At 42.0% G+C, this 24,330-nt stretch overlaps 1 protein-coding gene across 6 annotated transcripts in view; it reads right to left on the reverse strand.

Annotated features, from left to right (window-relative positions):
• Positions 1-1,763: 1,763 nt before the first annotated feature.
• The window catches only part of kif21a (kinesin family member 21A), a 37,879-nt gene continuing 15,312 nt past the window's right edge, over positions 1,764-24,330 (reverse strand). Inside the window, exons 3-36 of one of the 6 annotated variants that reach the window (XM_053884993.1) lie at positions 24,020-24,202; positions 22,328-22,468; positions 21,850-21,981; positions 21,269-21,439; positions 20,833-20,948; positions 20,498-20,693; positions 20,242-20,431; positions 19,765-19,831; positions 19,253-19,456; positions 17,554-17,613; positions 16,369-16,456; positions 15,375-15,489; positions 15,048-15,236; positions 13,890-14,089; positions 13,694-13,801; positions 13,556-13,624; positions 13,344-13,483; positions 13,015-13,156; positions 12,658-12,852; positions 12,486-12,587; positions 11,285-11,450; positions 10,960-10,980; positions 9,946-10,003; positions 8,808-8,862; positions 8,519-8,718; positions 7,509-7,622; positions 6,863-6,928; positions 6,014-6,150; positions 4,245-4,419; positions 4,004-4,168; positions 3,782-3,899; positions 3,360-3,530; positions 3,091-3,290; positions 1,764-2,882 (exon numbers count right to left, since the gene is read on the reverse strand). In XM_053884993.1, coding sequence (XP_053740968.1) covers positions 2,792-2,882; positions 3,091-3,290; positions 3,360-3,530; positions 3,782-3,899; positions 4,004-4,168; positions 4,245-4,419; positions 6,014-6,150; positions 6,863-6,928; positions 7,509-7,622; positions 8,519-8,718; positions 8,808-8,862; positions 9,946-10,003; positions 10,960-10,980; positions 11,285-11,450; positions 12,486-12,587; positions 12,658-12,852; positions 13,015-13,156; positions 13,344-13,483; positions 13,556-13,624; positions 13,694-13,801; positions 13,890-14,089; positions 15,048-15,236; positions 15,375-15,489; positions 16,369-16,456; positions 17,554-17,613; positions 19,253-19,456; positions 19,765-19,831; positions 20,242-20,431; positions 20,498-20,693; positions 20,833-20,948; positions 21,269-21,439; positions 21,850-21,981; positions 22,328-22,468; positions 24,020-24,202 — 4,545 coding nt within the window. In that variant the 3' untranslated portion in view covers positions 1,764-2,791. The remainder of the gene's footprint in view (positions 2,883-3,090; positions 3,291-3,359; positions 3,531-3,781; positions 3,900-4,003; positions 4,169-4,244; positions 4,420-6,013; positions 6,151-6,862; positions 6,929-7,508; positions 7,623-8,518; positions 8,719-8,807; positions 8,863-9,945; positions 10,004-10,959; positions 10,981-11,284; positions 11,451-12,485; positions 12,588-12,657; positions 12,853-13,014; positions 13,157-13,343; positions 13,484-13,555; positions 13,625-13,693; positions 13,802-13,889; positions 14,090-15,047; positions 15,237-15,374; positions 15,490-16,368; positions 16,457-17,553; positions 17,614-19,252; positions 19,457-19,764; positions 19,832-20,241; positions 20,432-20,497; positions 20,694-20,832; positions 20,949-21,268; positions 21,440-21,849; positions 21,982-22,327; positions 22,469-24,019; positions 24,203-24,330) is intronic. The other 5 variants (XM_053884994.1, XM_053884995.1, XM_053884997.1 and 2 more) reach the window with 5 other exon arrangements.

Consider the following 24,330-nt stretch of genomic DNA (forward strand, 5'->3'; position numbering starts at 1 on the left):
TAAAAGCTTAGGCCATGGTGACGTACCTCAGTGCCTCCGGGAGTAATTAGACCGGGGAAGTGGTCAGCACATTGGCAATATAAAGGAAAAGCAGCTCAGACCCAGATGTCCGACAGGCTCCACTGAGATTGACGTCTCCTCCAGGGCCACTCTAACTGGCTGTTAGAGTGGCCCTGGAGGAGACCTTCCTCCATAATTTCATGCAGCCAGAACATGAATTGCTGGATGGATGAATATTTGTGCCGTAAATGAGAGTGTGAAGTCCGCTGGGTCCTGAGGTGGCTGCTGATGAGACCCGGCTCTCCTGATGACCGCGGGGCCACCCGCGTGCTTCATCAGTTTTCCTGCTGGACTTCTGCTTCACACCGGGATAATGCTCAGGACGGTTGACGGCTAAAATTGGGATCATTGATGGGTCCTCGGCGGAAATATGTCAATAGTCATCCTGCTGATTCTCTCCGATGTCATTTTAGGCTGGATCCGCGCTCAAACTTGAAGCTTGTCAGGGAGCAACGGCTACGCCTGAAGCCATGCTGCGATTTAAAGGGGCCCCACCGCAGAGCTTTTCAACCAGCATGGCATGTAGGAAATTAGAGAGGCTCACTTTGTCTGGAGAGCGGGGTGTGAGATATGACATTACATCACAAACAATGTTGACGGTCTGCCTGAGAGAGGCGATCCTATGGATCCTTTCAATCACATTCTATGAGTTACAGACCTATGCTGATGCACTCACTCAGAAGCTTCTCAAAAATACATGTGAGATCGTGATAAAATCCATGATTTCAGAATAAAAAAAAAATAGTGATATATTTTTGTCGTATGACTCTCAGGCCTTATTTGGAGATATTTTTAGACAAGTGAATTTACTGCAACTAACATACGGACATAGCATATTTCAACAAATACTTCGGTTTCCGTTGTTCCATTGTTGGTGTCACGTGCCTTAAAAAAAGGTAGAGGAACTCTGATCTACTGAGTTTGAAGATGAAACATGACCTTAATACTCTGGGAAGATTAGAAAAAAACACATCCGAGTTTCATGAAATAATGAAAAAAATACAAATTTAAAAACTAGTTTAAAAACAACAAGCACTTTCGGATGGCAAACCAGTAATTTGTCCAAGATCATTAACAGCCACATTTCGGCAAACACCTCTTCAACCAGATCTGGTGTGACACACGGCATTGTTTACGCCTGACACTGTTGTCCACACGACTGTAGAGGTGATGCTACTGCCATCTGGCGGCAGAGCTTCACGACTCAACGAGCAGACGAAAACCCCCGCGTTGCACTCATGAATTTCAGGAGAAATACGTATTACGAAACACATATTGCGTTCACACTTCTTACTATTGCTTACACCTGTTTGTCAGCTTCTGCTGCACAAAAATTAAAAGTGTCTGGTTTTCTTTTGTCTTTTAGATTTAGCAGAAAACCAGACGTATTTTTTCCAAGATTTAATGAACAGTTATAATACAACAATAACGGCTGAAGCAGTTATTTATTTAGTCATTGTTGTTTGCATTCTAACCTTTATCCCTTTTGTCCAACTGACTAGTGAATGCAAGTGAAACAGACTCTAGGATGTTATGTCCTCAGCTCATACATACAAACACACAAAAAAGGAAGGAAGCACTTTGTGTGATCGAGTCCTTTCACTGTGACTATTTTTGGGAAATTGGATCTGCTCTTGCATCTAAAGCTCCGACATTCGACTCGGGAAGTACAACAATCAGCAGACAGACACAAAAACACCCCGTTGTTTTTGACAGATGACATTTATTCTAACAAGGCATCTGACATTAGAATCACTACAGGGTCCGCCAAAATGATCTACCACTCCAGTAGAGGGTGACGAACAGTGGCAGGGTGAGGTGGGGGGACAACAAAATGGCAGAAGAAACTCAACAATGTCAAATAAATAATGTCAAAAGGGAAGAAAGCTGAGAACATGAATCAAGTCTTTAAGACGATTCTGGTCCAAGTGAGACTTTGTGGAGATCAGTGGTCCCGCGGCACATTCAGTCAGACTCAAATATATGTTCATGTACATTACGTTTGTATTGGATTAATGCCTTCGACACGTAGTTAACATTCAAATGTGATCAGTCAGTAGGATGGGGAGACAGTCGACTGGTCTAAAGGCCTCGCCTCTAGCTCGCGTGAGAGAAACACACTTACACAGAGAACAGTGCTACAGGTTAGGCGGACCCCTGAACAGAAGCCCTCTTCCAAGGTGATGAGGGGCCCAGCAGGGGCACGGCTAGTGAAGAGTGAAGGGCCTGCTGGTACTGACGCAGGATGAACAGTCATTAGTAAGACAAGTGCTCGAGTGCTGACAAGAGTGGTGCAGGACAGCAGAGACAATTTTGGTCGCTGATCTGAAGCAGCTGCGAAAACTGGAGCAGGAAGGAAGAGGAAGTGCAGCAACAGGGACTTTGTCTCACTCACATAAAGCCACTTTTGTTTTGTTTTCCAAAGTAGATTCAACTTCAAGTGCGGAGAAACGATCCGCTACACCAAAACTGGAGAACTGGGTTGTGAAGACCAGCTACCAACCCGCGAGCTCTGCCACCATTTTGGTCTCAAAAACGATCAGAAAACACCAGCTGTTTTTTTTTTTTTTTAACGGGTCTGCAGATGTTCTGTGATGCCACTGAATCCAAGTGAAGCAGCAGCAGAGTATTGAGAGAGAATTCTTATAATCGGGTGGTGATGATGAAGACAGTGAGAGAGAGAGAGAGAGACGGTGCTATGAGGGAGGATTCTGACAGGGTGAGCAGAAGCTCAGTTACTGGCCACCTCGTCTGCGTTGTCAGCGGACTCAAAGGTGCTGTCCAGGCCACCGCGCGCACGCCAGATCTTCACCGTCCGGTCGCTGAAAAAAAACAAACACCAATGTCAGTTTCTGGAAATATATTTTTTTTATAATGGATAAGAATGTGTAAAAAGCTGGTGCTAATGCTGGACGGGAGGAAGACACACAAGAAAGACACACATTCAATTCACTGAGAAAAGGCAGCCAATATTAGAACTAGACTAAACAGAAGCCGTAGTTGAGGAGGAAACCTGGCGCCTGGACTCACTCAGAAGCGGTGAACAGGTGGCTGCTGTTGGTGGAGATGCTATTGATGGGGCTGTCGTGACCCTTAAGCTCTCCCAGGGTTGCGAGTGTTTCAGTGTGCCACAGTTTGAGCACCCCTCCTCTGCAGCCGCTCAACAATGCTGGTGATCCAGGAACCAACCCCAACGCACAGACCCAGTCACGGTGGGCGTTCGGCACTTGCTGAGAGGAACATCTTCTCATGAGTGGAATGCTGTACATTGTACACAATTGTTGTGCTACCGTCCGAACCTGCAGCAGGTCTTTGCGGTCCAGGTCCCACTTCTTGATCCCGTTGTCTCTGGAGCCGCTGAAGAGGATGTCGCCTTGCACCACCAGGGACTCGATCCCATCGTAGTGAGGAGGTTCAAAGTTGTGCGTGGGACCAATGCTTCCCAGAGAGCCTTCAGTCACGTCGAACAACTGAGCAGAGAAGACATGACATCAGACAGGAGACAGTGATCAGTGGAAGCATTTCGGCTTGTGGCCTTCAGGCCAGCGTCACTAACACAGCCATCAAACGGAGAGTGCACTGCACTGACACTATAACATCCCACAGTTCAATATTGAGTAACATAAAGTGTTCATGCAGTGCGGGTTTCATATTGATCAACGCAGTAAAAACAAGTGATGAACACAAAGCGTGACTCCACACCAAAATGCAGGACTCCCACCTTAATGTAGTGGTCCTTGGAGCCTGTGATCACTAGGTCTTGGTGGCTGGCAGACTGATCAACTGTTAAACACATAACCGGACCCAGGTGGCCAGTCAGCTTCCCGGTGGAGGCAAATCTAGACAGAATGAGAAGTTAGTGAAAGAACATCCTGCTCATCAACATCATAAGGAGGAATAAAAAAACGTGCTTCAAAAATCCATTTCTTCATAGACTGTGTACCTCCTTAGGTCCCAGACCCGGACTGAGTTTCCAGCAGCAGCATACAGAACCGTGCCACTGGGATTGAGTGCAATCTGGTTGATCTGATTCTCGCCCGCCGGGATGGCCACCGTCCGGCTGACACTTGCTGCACAAATGTCGCCAATGTTGACCTGACCGGACGACCTGCCGCCACAAAGCGAGGCATCAGAGCTGATCCCGCTGTAAAGGCATGGCGGATTCACTTGTCAGCAAGACTCACGACAGGGTTCGGATGCACTTGGCCGAGTCCCGGATGTCCCAGACTTTGATGTTGGAGGTGGACACGGTGAACACCAGACTGGAGCTGTAGCGCACTGACACCACGTTGTTGGGATGACCAGCAAGTGACATTATTTCTTGACCCGTGACCAGGTTCCAAACTTTACAAGTCCGGTCTGAAACAAAAAAAAACAAAACACACTTGACTATAAGGACAAGGACATAAAGGAGGACTGCTACATATGCGAATTATTTTGGAAGGAAACGTTTCATTTCACTCATTGCTCCTTTCTTCCTCACCACTCACATGTGAGCTGACAAAACTACAGTCAGTCCCAGCTGCTCATAATCCAGTGGAACTAAAGACATTACACACGCCAGTAAAGCAAACACAAACAAGTGAATACTTAACAACTTCATCTTGCCCTCTCACAGTAAACATCATTTCCGGGGCTTACACGAGAGCACTTTCAATGACACAATCAATTACAAGTAATGTTCAGGAGAAATTTCCCTCAGCTCCTCTGCTATCACTAGCATGCTGTTCTTCTCTGACGGCGGCAGTGGAAACTTAATCCTCCAGGAAAGATCGGCGCTTCTTTCACATAACTGTGATCCACAATGAGATCTTAGCTCCGCACTCACGCCGACCTTGGTAGAGGGGAGGCACAATTCACAGCCTGACATTGAACTAGAGAGAATAAATCCCTTTAGAATCATGAGCCATTTGGAGCCTGAAATAGTTTTACACATAACTATCTTACTGAAAGAAAGTCGATCATTGACTGTAGTAAGCTGCGATGGCAGAAGGGAGGGACACGTATCGGCCATCTATGTAGGAAGCCAGGTCAATCCAAACTGCTCTGCATCTCACACTTCATTGGAGCTATAAATCAGAGGGTTGTCCCAGTACTTTGAACACGAGACGACTCAAGTGTGGACACTTCAAACTGCTCGATATACCAATAGTAACCCCAGCTGATCTGATGGTTCCTGCACACCACCCTCACTTGATGAAGTGCAAGCCACAGTAACTCCAAATGTTAAATAACAGAGGGAAACCAACACTGCAATTTAGGGGCAAAAACATATGATGTCTGGACGGAACACATTGGGTTGACGCCATAAGCGACATAAAAACACTAATGTTACACATACTTTGATATTCAGGCCACACACACAGCTCAGCTGGATCTGAAGTAAGAGGACACACTTCAGTGCTGACTTGATCCAATAATCACTGAATCTGTTTATGGCAAAACCAGACACGAGAGGCAAGTACATCACAGAAACACGTCCAAACACCAGCTCAACCTGGTCACACGACACCGAATTACCAGGTTCACCTACGGATCGGGGTAATTCCACTGTTGAACAAAACGGCTCAACTAGTGTAAATCTGCGTTCTGCAACAGTTTTATTTCATATTTCACACACAGACTGAGGCACCAAAGAGACAAAATAACGACTCAGAAAAAGCCAGTTTTGCACGATAGGCCACAGACCTCATGCACAACCAGCTTCACACTTGATAGGGAGGCAATCAGTGGTTAAAAAACTACCTTTAAATGAGCATCAATGCTAGGAAATCTCTTCAGTTGCAGATAAACCCCCACAGGGAGTGGATCCAGAGCACGTCGTGCTAATCACCCCCCCCCCCATCGATCGCTGTCAGGACTAGGACTAACCACCCTAAACAGCATGTGTTTCACTGTGGTGACATGTGAAGGACGCTATTGATGGTCCAGTAAATGGGTGATATCTAGTGACCTTTAGATCCAGTGAAGAGGAGATCATCAGTGCAGTCCACACACAGGACGGCTTTGCTGTGTCCCTCCGCCACATGGACGCACTGCAGCGCTGCGGCCCGACTGCTCTTTGTCAGCGGCACTGGGTTGATCACGCCCCTGTAACAGAGAATCAAGTCACTAAGACGGCAGTTAATGACCACGCCAGCCATGCAGAGGAAGAAGCATCCAAGAAAGGAGAACCTCCCTAGAACCGAAGACCAGACACACCACAGTAGAGTAGCAGCAAGACAGCAGGAAGGAGGTGGTCAGTAACACCACAGGTGGAGAGATGGATCACATATCAAACCATAAACCAGTTTCCACTACTATGAGAGCTAAGGCTGGATGAGGAAAACGGAATTCTAAACTCAACCTTTTTAAGAAGCTGAGTGGATATTGATAAATATCATGAGTGAAATATGCATTTCATCTACAAGTCATATTGTAACTTAAGTATATATACTATATACTTAATATAGACTTATAGACTTTCCACATCAGCATTACGGTTCTCACCTCTTAAGTAAAACATAACCACTGTTAATATTGTCTTCATGAATAGGCTTCATCATTGCTAGATATTTCAACAACATATTTTAGAGCTGAGCTGAAGAAAGGTGAGACAGAGCTCAGTGGAGTGAGGAAATGTTACGGATCACCTAGACAAAGGACCAAAACCATCACCATGACACAAACGCAATTCATACAGGCTCAACTTGTGTTTATCATAGTGAGGAAGAGACACCGAGTGCCAAGCGTGAGACAGTTAACAGGCCTGTCCTGCACTGACGGGAGGGTTTATGGAACAGAACGATAAATCATTGTGTACTTGGGTGATGGGAGAGGAGCAGAAACTGAACAGAGGAGGGACGAAAGGTGGGAACATCCGTTCATCCTGGAGGCAAAACATTGGTGTGAATGACAGGGATTTTTTCATATTGCTGCAAAGCACTGCTCATGAACAAGATTTTTGTATTTTTGGATATTCATTTAGTTAATTGTTTATCCAAGGATCATAGCACAAGTCTGCCAGGTAACACCAAATCTTCAGATTTGATTTCTTCCTTGAGTTCTCCCAGTGTGGCCAATATGAGCCATTTATTATTACAATCTTGTGACAGTGAGACTTATTTAAAAGTCACTGTGGAGTGCAAGATGCCAGGAAGGTATGCTAAATTTAACATCACAAAGCAAGATGTTTGGTATTAAATAAACATTTCATTACGTGACTGTTGCGAAAATGAACATATGCCCACATTAGACAGCAGGTTTTGGAAGCATTAAAAATCATTTGAGTTCTTCTATTTTTTTAAAAAAAGATTGGCAGATGTACAAATAAGTTTGTGTAACAAAGTCAAGAACCTGGCAGAGGTTACCGAGTCAGATCGATTTAGTTCCATGCAAGCAGGAAACATTAGTAGAGTTAAATGACTTTAGTGCGGCTGGTTAGCTGCAGCCGACGGACAGGCTCTTACTGTTTATATTCTTTGAGCTTTGACCTGTCAGCTGCTGCCTTGTCATAGGTCTTCCTGCGAGATAGTGGGGAAGGCTCCGTCACTCGCTTATCCACAGCTGCTTTGGAGCCGGGACTGAGTTGACAGTGATGCACAAACAACAGAAAGACAAAAGAAGAGTGGCAACATAAAATAAAACAATGATGATACACGAGACGTGACAATGACAGGACACTGAACACAAATGAACTGTTGCTCTCAAATCACCGAGCGCTTGCAGATCATGCCTGTGTCAACTGTTCTCACGAATTTGGAATTTGTTTTGTCCAAAAAGAGGCAATTTCAAATGATTAAACAAAATCTAAGGAAGAAATGTTAAAAAATCCAGCAGCCTGCCAGAAGGCTACTAAATAATTGAGGTGACGATGGGGAAAAAAATGCATGTTTTCACCTAATTACAGGACAAATTCTTCCCTGTAACAAAAAAAAAAAAGAACGACTTACATTTTGACGATGCAATTTAAAAGCTCTCAAAGGGCTGATCGTGGAGGAAAGTAAGAAGCGGGAGTCACGCACATGCAGCCATGACAAGCTTTGAGTTTTTAGGTCAACCCAGCTTGCTACTGCCGGGAAGTCTCAAAGCATTTCTCAACTGTGCTGTCCCAAATTCTTAATGTCAGGAAGGATGGCCAAGCATGTCAGCTTCAGACGCATGGAGGAAACACCGCAAAAACAAACGCACAGCACAAAAAAAGACGACACACGCACTGAATTATTCAACTTTTTGGTCATTACTAAAAGCCTGAATCCGGGTGTTCGTGTCTTATGCATTCAGTTTCGGAACATTACAGCGGAAAACTGCTCAAATTTAAATGAGCTGAAACGGTACCCTGCACAGCCATTCTTCTCATACAATTAAAACCAAACCCATCAAGGATCTACATAGGGGACAATCAGACAATATCTACTGACACTGGATAAACAGCAACAACAGGCGGACTTGAAAAACATGCAGGGAATTTGGGACTTACATGCTGCCCATCTTAGAGGAGAAACCAGGGGAGAGAGCTGTGTAGTCCCTGACTGAAGAACCTGACAAGTCGTTGTCCCCTCCATCCGGGGTCTCCGCTAATGGGAGCATGGGGCTGGTGAAGTCTGCTGCCGGGGAGTCGGGGGCCGAGTCACTGTTGGCGTAAAGTAACTCCATCTGGGTGGTTGTCCGTCTGCGGGCCTGTTGGCAAGAAAAAAGTGAAAGCAAGTTGGGATAAAACCAACAGTGAAATCTGACCCTGATGCAAGACCACAGTCATCATGTCGTACCTTGCTTCTAGTCTTAGTTTCCCCGCAAATTTTAGTTAGATCCGATGCTAGTGTGCTGGAAAAAAAAGAACAGCTTCATCAAGATTGATATTGCATAAGCAGAAAAACACTGAAGGAAAATCACATTAAAATTATCAATACATTATCCTTTACAACGACACTCAATGATTACGTTACAGTCACTTTCTGCTACAAATAAATCAAATAAATATTTGAATTAAAAAATGTGTTTTTAAGTATTTTCAAAGAGATAACTACTTCCCCTAAAATTACAATTTCCAAAGGGAAATTTGCAAAAAAAAGCACTCGCACAAGTACGATGAAGGGCATTACCCACATTCGGTTAAAATGAATATGTTATAATTGTTGACTTCGAAAATAATAATAAAAAATATATATGATTTTGTCAGGCGATGGATTGAGTTACAAGGAAGTGAACCTCAAGCTGCAGAGGCTGTTCAGGACACTGTATAATGTTCGGAGCCTCCGAAGAACCTTGCAGACAGACTCAGTCATCATGACACCAAAATTTTACTTGTAGCTTTAAACAATATGTTTAGATCTAGTGAGAGGCTGTCAAACCAGGAGATTATGGTATTCATTCAATATTTGCTTCATGACTGATAACAACCACACTGAGGTATTTACAGCTACTAATACACTCTAAAGCCTCTGACAGTAAAATATTTCAAAAGCTAATGAAGAAAAATAAAATATGAAATAAAAAACTCTGAAACCAAGATTTAAATTTGAAGTCCAGAAACACAAAATGAATTGAATTCTGCATATTAGCCTAATGCCGAACGAAAGGAGTGCAGCAAATAGCTGATACATGTGTTGCATTACAGAAACTAAGTAAACAGCAGTAGGGAAATTTAAATAACAAACGTTTTCTAAAATATCGCAATTTATTCCAAATATACAGTTGGTAAATTTACGGAAAGGGAAACATGATATAAGAAATTATTCATAACTAAATGAAATCTATTCAATGTATTTCATGGGATGTCTACACATATTCCCCATCAATGTACATGAATAAACAACGTACAAAATTGATTTACGGCAAACCACATTAATAAAAACAGGCATGAATCAAAAACATTGAGGGAAACATAACAAATTAAATGACTCTTACTTTCCATCTGCAGAGGGACTCTGGGCAGATTCATCACTACTGCTATCATCTCCATTTTCTGTTTCACATACACACACACACACAAAAATAAAAAACAAAAGTCAAAATACTTGAAATGCTTTTGTCACACACATTTGAGCAAATAAAGTGACGCATGATGCGACAATAACCTCCTAAAACAAAGCCATATCCACTGAATACAAATCCAGTTCAACTGAAAATTTAAGTGACATCACAACTGCAGCCAGCCAATGATCTTGGTCGTAATAGCAACATCTGCGTCAGCAGCTGTGACACTTGTGTAGCAAAAGGGTAGGATTATATTTGCAGAGTCACCAATAAGCCTCATGTTATGTTTTTAGCCTTCTAGTCGGCGAGAATGTGATTACTGTCTACCGCATTCACGCATGGGATTTTCCTGTCCGCTCACTCACTCCCTCATGATAAGCCCTCTGCCTATCCCAATCTTACACTTGTGTTGTCCTCCTAGAAGATAATACACATGATTTCAAGCATCTGTGTAAGTCAGAATGTGATGCAAAATAAGTGGCTAGTTTAAAACAACCCAGATTAGCAGCTGCTCAAGAGAGGTGCAAAGCAGATGAGAATGGTGCTGGCACAGCAACATGCTGCAGAGGCACATCTTGTTCCTTGAGCAGCATTATGGGAACTGTGTGTTGTGGCTATAGGTGAGTGGGAATTGAAGACCCGTAGAGAGAAACAAGGAGCACAGAATCATTAGTTCGTGTCTTACAAAGAGGTCAGAACACCCACAAACAACAAATCATGGAGATCCTGTGGAGGCATCTCTGGTTAGATGGGTGCTAGAGCGTGAAAGCTGTAGCATGTTGTGAGCTAGAAAAAGAAGAGAAGAATCTTTTCTATTAGGGAACAGGGTCCAGCATGGATGGATTGAAGCCTGCTAACATTGCACCTCATGCTCCTGTTTATAGTGTTAGTCTGCAGGTGGGTCAGGACCATGCATAAATTAGAGTCTGACATAGATCCACTTACCAGCTGGAGCGCTACCTAGCTCTGAAAAAACATAGGACAACAAAAAACATGGGGGAACAGAAAGAAATCAAATGAAAAACACACTCCCCCAAAATTCTAAATCAAGAAAAAAGGTGTCCTGGTGAATATAAGCCTGAATATAAATGTCTTTAGTCGGTTAAAAATCATCAGTCATATAGTTGGAGATTTAAAAACCATGGAGTTTATATTCAGCAGGAGCCTCCAACACAAACATTCATGCAACTGAGCAGTGATCTTGTCTGGGATCCCCACTTCTGGGGGTGGTCTGCTTCAGGTTTCGAGCACATACAAGCGGCATGGCTACCTTGCAGGGCGTTCCCGAGAAGAGCATCCAACTCTGGGTTGAACTCTGCCTTCTCCTTCAGCATGTGGAAGAGAAGCTGGTTTTGGGTGGCACTGGTGATCTCAGTCTGCTTCAGTCGACCCTCCATCACCTTCACCTGAGACTCCCTCTGTGCTGCCTGCAGGCCCTGAGCAAGCGCATACATACACACATTGTAGTCAGTCTACTATCATTAATACAACAAGAGAGGTGCCAAAAACCAAAGTCACAAAATCATGTGCAATAGGGCTGGTGTAACTTGGTGCCTGCAATATGATGACATCACCCGCATTCATTGATTTATCATGTACATATACAGTATATACATTCATCCATGATATCTGAGTTTATCTGAATTTACTAAATGCAGTGAAGCCATCTACAAGGAAATACAAACACTGACAGTCAACTTCACAGGAATGACAACTACTCTGTTCTTCTGCGTGTTCTTTTCACCCCCTCCTTTTAAAGAGTCCTCTGACCCTGTGTTCACTCTTTTCATTTGAAGCGGCGCCATCAAGTGGTATATTTAAGAATTGCAGCAGGCTTTTTACAAGCATTTTTTTTTAGATTGGACAAATGTATTTTTGCTTCAATATTGATACTTGGCGGCCGCGACTCGATAACGCAGGGCTTGACAAAATATTGTGATATATAGAAATATTTTGGTACACATCTAATGTGCAAGCACAACGGTCCAGATAGAATGGTGTACAAAAATATTGCAACAACATAAATATTGGAATAACACAACCTTGACACGGTTCCTTCTATCGGTATTTCCCATGAGGTGTTGCCACAGCAAGTCCATCTGCATTGCCTTAGCCCAAACCATGCATCCTTCAGCTTAAACCTAACCTCATCATGTCCATATTACAGCATCACAAAACTCAAATAGATTGAGGCCCTTGACACTATGTAGCCCGCCTGCATTTCCTTCATCTGAATAATAAAACATATAAGTGGACATTTTTGTGCAGTTGGGTAGCGATAATGTAAAATAAAACAAGCGACATAAGTAATAAGTTATATCTTATTGACAATAATACCAGATCTAAAAAGACAAGTTTAGGATGATTCTAATTAAAACAAAGGCTTTTGCCATAACCTCAGAGAAAACAAAGCTTATACAAATGACAAAATCCACAAGAGAAAGTCCTGCGCAACAAACGTTGCCATTCACCTTGTTAATGGCCATAGACATGAAGTGATCCAGCAGGAAACGAGCTTCCACCAGAGTGCATGATCCAATCACAGCAGAGACGTCCACAGTTTCCGCCTCCTCCTAGTGAGAAAAAAAATTGTGTTGGGTTTGAAGTCCATTTGAAGAGCCTGACTTGCAGTATTTCCCCAACCTTTGTTTCCTCCATCTGCATGATGTTGGCCTGACAGTCAGCGATGCTGTCATTAATGTAGTCAATGTTGGCGGTCAGTGCGTCCACTTCCTCGTTCATAGACTGAGCTGCCTTCTCCTCCTCGGGCCCCACTCTGACTAAACGCTCCCTCTTCCTCATGACTTTCTCCTTACGTTTCGTCAGCTCCTCACGTTGCTGCAGAGACAAAAAGGATGTGTGAGTAGGCCTGAGGTAGATATCAAATGGAACGATATGCCGTGCTATAGGATAGTGTCATGGAACTTCACATTTCTACCCTGAAAAGGTATGCTGGAAAAACGGGAAATATATGATGAATTACTACACATTATTACGCACCTTAAGCAGACGGTTCATGTCAGCCTCCATGTTTGAAATAGTCATTCGCTCCATGATGACGTCTGAGATCCTTCGCTCCAGGGACTGCCACTTGTTGCGGGCAGTTCTGGTGGAGTAGATTCCTGCACGCCTGTATGAAGACCTTAGCACAGACACAAACACACACAATACTTAAGTAACCAACTCAGCAAGACAAATAATAACTATATATATATATATATATATATATATATATATATATATATATATATATATATATATATATATATATAATATAGGAATTTTTTCATATGCTGATGAAAGGCTAATATTCTCACAACAAAACTCACCGAGTTCCATTGGGAGCGGCATTTCCCGGGGCGTACATGCGTCCCGACTGAGGCCGGTGAGATGAGTCCATCTCTGACACATTGGATTTCCTGACAACCTTTCCTGATGTGGGCCTGACTTGTCTTCTCAGCGCCGTAACCTTACACAGTTAGCAAACATCAATGAGTTGTTCAAAAGACCCATAGTTGTCACAAACAGACTAAACCCACACCTCCTCTGTCTTCCTTCTCAAAATGAGCTCTTGTTGCCGTTTCTGAGCCTCCAGTAACTTCAGCTGGTGCTGAAAAAGGAACTGATTTAGTATTGACTCAGATGACATTATGCACAAACAAATAAGGAAGACAGCAACCTCCTGTTTACGCTGGTCCTTTTTTAAGGTAGCAATTTCTCGAGTCCTGCGGGATTCATTCATCCTGTTCTTCTCCTGTTGCTCCTTCATTTGCTTCATCAGACGGACCTGGATCAATCAATCAAAAAAAAAATTGGGCTCAAGTTGTGTCCAAAGTAAAAGAAGAGGTCATGACACAAACTGTGGTGTACACCACCTTGGTCTTTTTCATCTCCACCACGTCCATCTGAAGCTTCTTCAGCTGCTTCTCATACTGCGACTGGTTCTTCAGAAGGCGTGCATGTTCCTTCTGGGCCGACTGCAGCTTCTGGAGCTCCTTGTTCATGATGCTCAGCTTCTTCTCGTATTCGTTCTTGATCTTCCGAGCTTTGTCATCAGAGCCGCTCTCCACAGAGCCTAAAAGTTACAGATGAGAATTATCGGATGCAGAATTTCACTTCTCGAGAGATTGACAAACTAAGACATAAATTGAGGGCTTTGGGACAGACTTAACACAGACGTGCCAGGAGAGGAAGTACATTTTGCCCACAGTTTGTCTAAAATGCAAATTGTAGTAAACCATTTTCGTACACTCCCAAGGTAAGATATGCTACAGAAGGACACAAATTTAAATGGGTTGCAAAAGTTACTAAAGGATAGTTGCTATTTGATGCCTTGGGAGTAAGACTGGGATTATTCGAAGGACAACACAAACAACCCCATTAGCCTGCATTTGTAAATTGGGATATACTATATTTCTTACATGTCTAATAATAGCACTAAGATAAGAAAACTCAACTACGAATTATCGTCATATATATATGTTCGTACTTACTGAAACCTCAAGAAATGGCGTCCTAATTTCCAGCACTCAGTAGGTGGTGCTCTTGGTTTAAAAAGCATTAGACGTTTCATTTAAATAGTTGTTCAAAGATATTAGACTATTTCACCATTCAGCATAGAATTGCGACCTGGAGGCATCTCGAAATTAGGACGCAGTTTCATGAAATGGCATCGACCTATCAATTCACACTTTGGTGTGTTTTTTATTTGCAAACATATTATATGCAGTCAATACTGAATTTCTCAGCACTTTCAAAGATTTAAAACGTCAGACATGCCTTTTTACCATTACCCACCATCACGCCTGAACTGTCTTGTTTGTCCATAAAAAGGTGTGTACTAAGAATATAAACTTCAGATATATATAAGGCTAGTGGAGCAATTCAATTCTGGTTTGGCTCATCCAAGTCACCTGACCTGATGTGAGCATATTGCTGAGTGTTTCATGAGCACAGCTCAATGATCTTGGACATATTTTGGAGCAGACCCTGAGAAACTTGACCTTAAATAATCGCATATGAGTGTGTCTTACTCATGTTGTGGAGGACTCTGTCCCTCTCCAGCTGTGTGTCTCTGATTTTGCACTGCAGCATCATCAGCTTCTGCTCATACTGCTGTTTGAGCGTGTGCAGGCGTCTCTGGCTGTTCTCCAGCTCGTCGATCAGCTTCTGCTTGATTGCGATCTCGCAGGTGATGTTGGCCAGGTCAGCCTGGTAGTTCTCTGTTAAAGAAGCAACGGATGAGATTTCACCAGTATTGATCTGATCCTAAATCTGAAGAAACCATTACAGCAATACAATAAAAAAAACATCACACACAACATATTTCAAACACTTTTTTCATTTTTGCTCAACTTTACCTTTCTCATCCGACTCAGAATCAGAGTCATCTGAACTCTCCTCTACATCCATTTCCTCTTCTTCCTCCTCTTCCTCCTCATCTGCTTCCTCGTGGTCACTGCCCTCCTGTACTTCCTAAAAAACAACAAAAAAAACATGCATTTAAAACTGCTCATTATGTCACAAAAACGGCAAATCTAAAAACTAAATTTGAGGCACTAAGCCAGCTTGAAATTACTTGTTCAACTGACTCCTGTCTGCAGAAAATCACAGAGTTGATGAACCATAAAGCTGTTTGTCCATTGTTCACAGCTACGACTGCAGTCAACATGAATGGGACACAGACAACAGAGACACTTTTTGTACAGTCACATCGATTGAACATTCACGGCCCACATGGCGTAAGCATCAAAACCAACTGGCTTAGACGTAAAGTCGATGTAGTGCTATGAGTGGGAGTGGGAGGTGTGACACGTTCAGTGCGACTGTGTCATGGGTTTGGGTGCATTTCAAGCATGATGTCAACAATGACATTTGTCATATCATGTGTTGAAGCTGAACCAAACAGAGAGAGGTGTCCAAATCTTTTTTTGCTTTTCACTTAACAATTCTGCTTTTCCGATCAGTCATTTTGACATTCCACTAACTTTAGACCTGCCCCCAGCAGATTGGCCGACATGTTTTTAACACGACTTGGAAGACATGGAAGTAAAGCAAGTCATGTGAACCAAGTTGTTACCAAGTTGTGTTTGGTGTGAATGTACAGTACGAGTGGACTGTTCAGAAAAGAGAACAGAGGGATGACCATGAAAACATTTAATCCAAATTCCAACACTAGTAAAGCGAATGTAGTAGCAGTACAAATGTGAATGCAGAGATTTTGTTGACCCAGAGAAACCCTTGCATCTGCTTAAACAAATACTGTACAAGGTTTAATAACAAAATGCAGACCGGAGTCACTCACAGAACATGTGATAGTGATTTTCAAATGCTATTGTTTATCGCTGCTCTCACCATGTCTCCATCTTCATTTACTCGCTCTGCCAATTCCTTTTCTGTACCCTTTTCCTGTTCATTGTCAGGAACCTCATCCTTGTTGGCGCTGAAAGATGGAGACAGAAGAATTGTTACATCAACTTGACTGCAAACCTTAAACAATGACATGAAAAAGATTAGTCAGATGGATTAGACAAACAAAGCAGTTCCAAATTGAACGTAAAAATTCTTAAGGCTTCTGCAGGACAAATGTGTGAGAAAGAGAAAAATGGTCAAAAAAGATTACACTGCCTTTTGCTGCACAGTCATGTTAAGTTGCCGCGATGGCCCATTAGACAATAACAACAAATTCTTCTCCTGGTTGTCTAGCGGCTCTTTTATGGAAAAGACAGTGTATTTTCTTGAAAGTTGAGAGTGAGTGAAACAGCAAAAGAAAAAAACAAGGGAGAATTAATCCATCAACAAAATCTGATGGATAAATGGTTTATGTACATAGACAAAGTCTGACTGATAAAAATAGAAATAAATGAATGACGGAAATGATAACACTTAAGATTAGGGATCATATAATATCATAAATAAAATACTTATTCTTATGAGCATAAGCAGCATGTTATCCAGTTATAAACGATTATAAAGTAGTTATGAGCCTCACGATAGTTATGCTAAAACAACCACCATATTTACTGTTAATTAATAGTAAATAAGCAAGAAATTAGCTTATAACTGGTTAATACTATATGTGCTGCCCAATCTTAAGTGTGGTAAAATATAAGTCATACTATCATAAAATAAATGCTAATTGATTAGTTATAATAATAGACTTCAATCTAATATGACAGAGATTTTGCATGTTTCAGTGATGTCTACACCTTATGAGCTGAAATTTTCAGCAGTCACAACAAACAAAAAAACTAAAACTCTGAACTAAAACGCCTTTAATGATTAATGACAATGGCTAAGATTCCGGTATCAGTTTGTTCTCATTTATTATCACAATAAACAGGAAAGAAAATAGTAACAAAAAAGAAAGCTAGCATTCAATGGAATGAGTGAGTAGACGTTTGTTGATGATGGGAAATGTATTAAATGTCAGATAGTTATTTACAATCCAGTGCAAATAAACCTGTCTAAATGACAGAAAGGATGGCAGAGCAGGGAGAAGCTGAGGATGACAGCAGGAGGGTGGAAGCTCTGACAAACCTGGAGTCCTCAACCTCCTCCCTTTCCTCCCTCTCTCTCTCCTCCAACAGCAGCTGGAGTCTTCAAGGAGAGGTCAAGGGTCAAAAGGAGCGAAGGAAGCAAGAAATGAATGACAGAAGGAAGAATGAGGGAAAGAATGGTCAGAAGACCCTCAGCAGTGAAAACGTCACCTATAGATCAAATTATACGGCAAATGTGATGGATTTTGTTGTCTCACGTAAGCAGGTGGGGTTTGACTTGTCTTCTGCAAAAACCACCTGTCATGATTCCATTTTTTAATATAAAATGTGTCACAGATTGTCTCTTTCCTAAGTAAGCTTTGATGAAAGATATGGAGAACGGCAACAAAGCAAAACAAGAGCAACACAGACTTGTCTGCTCACGTTACAATTATGTATTAATGAATGATGAACTACATTGAACATAAAGGTCCACTGCACAAGAACTTCTCCCATCTAACGTTAACATCATATATCGCAATCAACTCGCTAGGTCCACGCAGTTGTCAAAAGTACGTACAACAGCTACAATAGCTTTCACGTCTCAGAAGTCTAGATGTGACCCAAGTGAATCTACCCAGCAGCAATGGGGCTTGAAAGGCTGATGCCATTGGGAAAAACAGCAATGCACTGGGAGCTTACAGGTCAACTGTGCACTGTGTGGTAAAAGACCGTCACCAGCTCATGCTGCTGTTTGTTTGTTGAAGGTGGTTTGTTAAACTTTGATCACAGTGCAAGTGTGCGGTGTTAAACTGCCACACTCATTCCCACAACCACATTGAGGAGCCAGGGACTCTGTGTCGGAAGCAACAAAAATTTGCCAAATACCTTGGATAGCAGGTGCAAGACATCCAAACATCACCTTGATGCAATCGCTGGACACATGTTAATGTGTTCATTTTAGACAGGAAGGTTTGGATAAACAACCGAATCAAAGCATGTGTGTTGCTGTTTCATCAGTAATGCGTTAGCTAAGCTACTGGCCAAACAGCCCATATCTCTTGACTCAGCAGAGAATGAGTTGGAGTGTATTACTGTAAATGTTATTGGACAGCTCGAGTTTAATCAAAGCATGTATTATGCTGTTCCACAAGTAGCATGTAACTTGCATAGTTACGCCACTTGTTGCTAGGCTAACTGCTAAGTAGCTCTTCACCCATCATGGAAGATCAGACTTTGGCGTTTTTTCAACATCTGGAGTTCAGAGCATCCTTTCATTAAATAATGAATCAAATCATGGGTGATGCTGCATCACAACCGTCATGTAGTAGCAGCACCCATGTTAGCATATGTAGATCAAGGCAACAGAGGCAGAAATTCATCGCTCTTTACTCACAGGAAATGAGTTTGGAGTTCATTGAATGTTTTTTAACTAACCACGACAGACATTAGCAGCGCTTGCCAGCGACAATGAAGCATCTACCCAGTTTATGCATATTCAAAAGTAAGATTTCAAGCCAATAGGAATAGATGGTGGGGGTAAATATTAATGACTAAGGATGTGGCAAAATACAGATTTTGAATTTGAACAAGTGAATACGTTACGTTACGTGAAATGTATGTCCAAATCATAATCATGAGCATCACCATGCATTTCTGTCGAGAGACATGATGGAATCCTTTTCAAACAGGAGGCCTCTATTGACCACCTCTAATGTAGTAATTGGGGATTTATAGATCACTGTATACATGTTTTTTACCTCTTCTTCTTCTTTTTCTCCCTTTTCTTCAGTTTCTCCAGGTCTTTCTTGGCAAGCTCAATTATGTCTGAAGTCTCCTTCTCAGGGGCGAGCATTGTTGTGGAGAAGGATCCCGTCCCTCCGTAGAACGACTGCCGGTTGGATGCTCTGGATAAGTTCTTCCGCAGATTCTCATTCACAGCTTCACTTTCCAAGAGTTTCGCTCTAAGTACACAGCAACACACGACATAATTTACTCCAGCATGGAAAAACGTCAAGCATCTACATTCAGCAGTATGTTGTGAGGTCATTCACTTACATTCACCTCGACGACAGCTATATCACAACATAGAAAACAGTAGTAGAGGTGGACAAAAAGCAACATAAACATTGAAAAATCTGCTCCATTTCATATCAGTCAATGATTACAGGTTTGACTGTTAAGAAGTTAATATAAGCATTATGCCTGATAGGTGGTGTGTGGTGAACAGTATAGAGAAAAAATCAAAATCAAAACTGTAAACAATATTCACCTTAGATCTTCTATCTCTTTGATATAACCCTGGATCATGTTGCCAATTTCCTCAGTTCCCCCTTCACCTGGAAGACAATGGTAATATAGTCAGCAGCATATAAATAAAGGATACAGAGAGAAAGAAGGCTTTAGCATGCTTATTGCTTATTGTTTACTGCACAACCAAGTTTCAAGAATGAGGTGCAGCCACAATAACGTCACTTTTGGAATGACAACAAAATTTCCCTTGAATAATAAAAAGTGGCTCAGGGTTCCTGTGTTCCAAATGTTCCGCAAATGACTTAAATTATCTAAAAGTCTGCATAACAAATGCTGTACAGTGACATAGAAATCTAAATATGCACAGCAGAGTATTATATTTTTATTGCAATCTGTGATGTAGGTGCTCTAAATAATGACACTACTATAACAAACACGTTGACGCATTATTGTTTTCAGCAAACAACATCGCCATGATCCTGGATGTTCTCCTTACCTGCTCTGGCCAGAGCCTGGTTGGCCTGGTCACTGATCAGCTGGGTGAGCCGTGCTCTCTGTGCATCGATGGTCTCCTGCATGGCCTTCACCCTCACCCTCAGGTTGCTGTTCTCTGTCTGCAACATTGAGTTCTCATGGAACATGTCGCTGAAACACTCCACGCCGTCCTCGCCTGCCAAACGTTTTCCCTTCAGAGATGAAAGTACCCATCAGTACAAGTGAAGACAGCGATTCAAAAAAATGTCTGTTCTCACAGTCTTGTACTCCATCAGTTCCATCTGCAGCCGAGCGATCTCCGTCCGCAGGGCGCTGATCTGTTGGCTGGCCTTGTCCTGGTTCACCACCACCTTATTCTTGATGTTCCTGGCCCGGTTAGCATACTTAAGAGTGTTGAGTGTTTCCATGAAATCACGATCAGATGGACTTATGCAGGCGATCATCATTGTTTGGCTGAAAGTAGATTGTTGTTGTTCAAGCATTAGACAAGAAAGAATTGAGAACAAACGAAATGTCCCTGGATATGCGTGTGTCCATACATAACAGACGCAATATATAACCGCTTTTAATAAAGAATTATTTGCCTACAAACCTGTTTCCTCCCAGCGAGTCCTGCAGCAGTCGGGTAAGTTTGGAGTCTCTGTAAGGCACATGTGATGATCGCTTGCTCCTATCACCTAAAGCACTGATTACATTTCCCAGAGCAAGCTAAAGGGAGGGAAGACAGAAAAAGTGAAATAAATAGCTGGAAAAAAAGCGATGTTAGCTTTTGATTGTTATTGTTGTTATACAGTAAGCATTGTTTGTTTGTGTTACATCATAATTGTTTCTTGGTTAATCGTGGTTGATGGACTGAACAAATAAACAACAAAAACATTTAAATCGGATTGTTTCTATATATATTATTTCTATATATGTTTCTATCTGAAGGTCGAAACTGGTGTTAACATGCAGGCTCACCGCTAGGTGGCAGTGCAGCTCAAACGTAAACAATGCCTTGCACAAAGCGCGGTGGTAGACACGCTCACCAGACCGCAGTTGATGGAAATGCCCTCTTTGGCTCGATCCCCAGTCGCTCCCGTCCGCTTCAACCTCTCCGAACCAGCCAGATCCACGAAGTGAAACTTGGCTGTGAGAGTCTCGTACTCGTCAACCTCAGAGTTGCCGTTGGACACTCTGTTATCGGTATCATTGTCTTGCTGTGACAAAGTTATTTCAGACCATTAGACACAAAAATATACATTACACTAATAACAAAAAGGTCATTATGTTTCACGAGGAGCTAAAAATAATGTCGGTCCTATTAGTTTTGCACTGTCATAAATTCACTTAATGATGCACTTAAGTTCGATTAGATGACTTTGATTTGATATGAATTGCCAGTTCTTGCTATCAAAAGTGCATTTAATGATGAAAAGGAAAATGATTTAACAATTTAATTAGCATGGATTGAGGTAAACTTCCCACTAGCCAGATTGTATAGGAAGTGGATGTGGAAATTGCAATGGAATTCCTGCTCAAAGAAAGCGAGAAGACACATGCTGGCATTGTCACCAAACTGTTGCTTAGCTGCAGGAAAAAAATCGGGCACTGGTGTGCAGGAACGTACATTGTCAGAGGCACAGACTCGAACTTGGCACAGATGGATAGTGAAGATGGCGTGTGACCGGGAACTCTGCACGTTCATCTGTGTGCTGGCAGTGGTGCGAGACAGGGCACCGAGTTTCAGACATTGCATCATCTATAAAGGAGAGACAGTCAACTTAATCACTGCACACAAAGAATTTGGATGAAACACTAACACCGGAAAAACTGAACTGTTAAATATTAGATCTCAAAAGAACAGTTTCTGGCAAGCATTTTTCCCAATATGACCGACTGGGTTTATTGAAAATAAGGTTTTTGACTTTGATTAGATAGGTACGTCACATGCATAAACATTAATCAGCCATCGGTTTGTGCCAACAGGTGAAAAAGAAGTACACTGTTGGTTTAAATACTATCATAAAAGATGGGTGGATTACTATAATGTGGTCTTTTAAAAGCAGCTATGGAAGAGAGCATGAAATCAACTCTCTGTTGTTCACCTCTGCCTCAGAGGACACGGCCCGTGTGGTCACGCCTACTGTGTAGATTCCACCGTTGGCATCCTCGTGAATCTTGATGTGGGATTTTTGCTTCATTTCTCTTGTGGAGTCAAACAGGTCCAGGACTTCCTCGTTATAAAGCTGTAGAACAAAACCCACATTAATGACTGGCTCATAATGCCTAGACAGTGACGCTGTTTAAAGATCGTCATTATTATAATTATTGTTTGTCTTTTTTTTATTTATCGTCTCTTCCTCATCTGCCGTAACATTGTCTGACTTGGATGACTCCTGCCTTGTCAGTTGCCTGCCCTCCCTCACTGATAGATGACAGCATCCTTTTCTCAATCCAAAATGAAAAGGGCTATTCTCATGAAGGTTATCTAGAGGATTAAGGATTAAAAAAGTAGTTCTACTACTGGTGACTCATGTGTGGCCCTGGGGCCAAATGTAGCCCTTTGGCTGCATGTGACGCTCAAGTAGTCAGAGTGAAACTGATCATTTAGAATGTTTTCTTTGATTAGTCAGCACTATTCAATTGCAAGTGTCACTTGTGTGATATCGGGGCTTTCCTTTTCTCATTTTATTTTCAATACCATTTCACTCATGAAATATTCATTTTTGTGAAAGGGCTTGCCCCTCAAAATAGATTTTAAAAATAAGTTTGTTTTGAAATAATGATTCATGATTTTCCACATAATTCTTGTAGTGGTATCAGCTACTTTAATAATCTTCATATATTAAATTATTTACAATGAAAACTGTAAACTAGAAAAATATATCTAAAACTGTTTATTTATTATCAAATAACCCATTTCATAACTGCTCACACTTTCTGAATTGTGTATTTGCAGCAATGCAGATTACTTTTCTTTATTTGGTAGCGTATTTGCTTCTTTAAATTTTTTTCCTCCAATAGTTCAATTATTAATTTTGATTTGATGGCCCCTCAAAATGTGGCCCCCAAGAAAATTTAATTGCCCAACCCTTTAAATAAATGTAATTTTGTATCACATTTGAAAGTATTTTTTTTCTTTTAAGGCAGAACAGATAATTCCTGAAATGAAATATTAAAAAAAAAAAAAAAAAATTCTCTTAACGCTTTACGAGACTTGCACTGGAACACGCAGACTAAAATGACATCAGATGCAAGACAATGAGACAATATGATACAACTGAGTGTGTTGAAAAAAAAAAAAACATCCACCAAATTAAACCCTATCAACAAAACAAAACAAAAAAAACAGAATAACTTTTTCTTGAACTGATGTACATGAACCCTGAAACTGGACGTCACTGTTACAAGAGAGGTGGAGTGACAACTGGTGGCTGAATCTCCAAGCGAAACCTACGTTATCCTGCTCTCTTTCAGATCCACCTCAGGAATTTGGACACTGTCAGGACGTGACAGAGCTGCACAACTGTGTACTTGCATCATTCCTGCTCACTCCTTCAAACCAGGCTGGGACGTTAACCCCCTCCCTGCCCCTGTGTGACAGCTCCTAACCCCCGATGACAGCTGCGGCACTTCTATTGTCAGTGCAGATATTTTCAAGGGATTCTCGCTGGTGTTGCAGCTTGTTAAAAGAGATATCCACTTGACCCCTGACATCTATGGAACAGCACCGTTTCATTAGCACCTGATTCGGAGAGACATCTTTTTAGGATCAGAGCAGATGTTGGCTGCTGTACCTCTAGGAACTGAGCGTTAATTTTAAACTCTGGAACTGGGCGCCCCTGCTCCTGGGCAGCCTGCCGACGCTCCTCGATGCCCTTGAAGAGATGGTGCACAGCCCGGGGAATGATTCCCAGCTCCTCCTCTGCTATGTTGATGTCAAATCCAGTGCCCATGGTGTAGGTCTTTCCTGAGCCAGTCTGCAACAGACCAGAGAAGACTGTCAGAGAAATATTCATGATAATATTTTTTCACCGGTCTTCAGCTGCAGAACAGAAACATCACAGACGCTGCAATAAATGAGAGAAGATTGAAATGATTTCATCTA

This window comes from Synchiropus splendidus, chromosome 14, assembly GCF_027744825.2.
Source record: "Synchiropus splendidus isolate RoL2022-P1 chromosome 14, RoL_Sspl_1.0, whole genome shotgun sequence".
NCBI lineage: Eukaryota > Metazoa > Chordata > Actinopteri > Syngnathiformes > Callionymidae > Synchiropus > Synchiropus splendidus.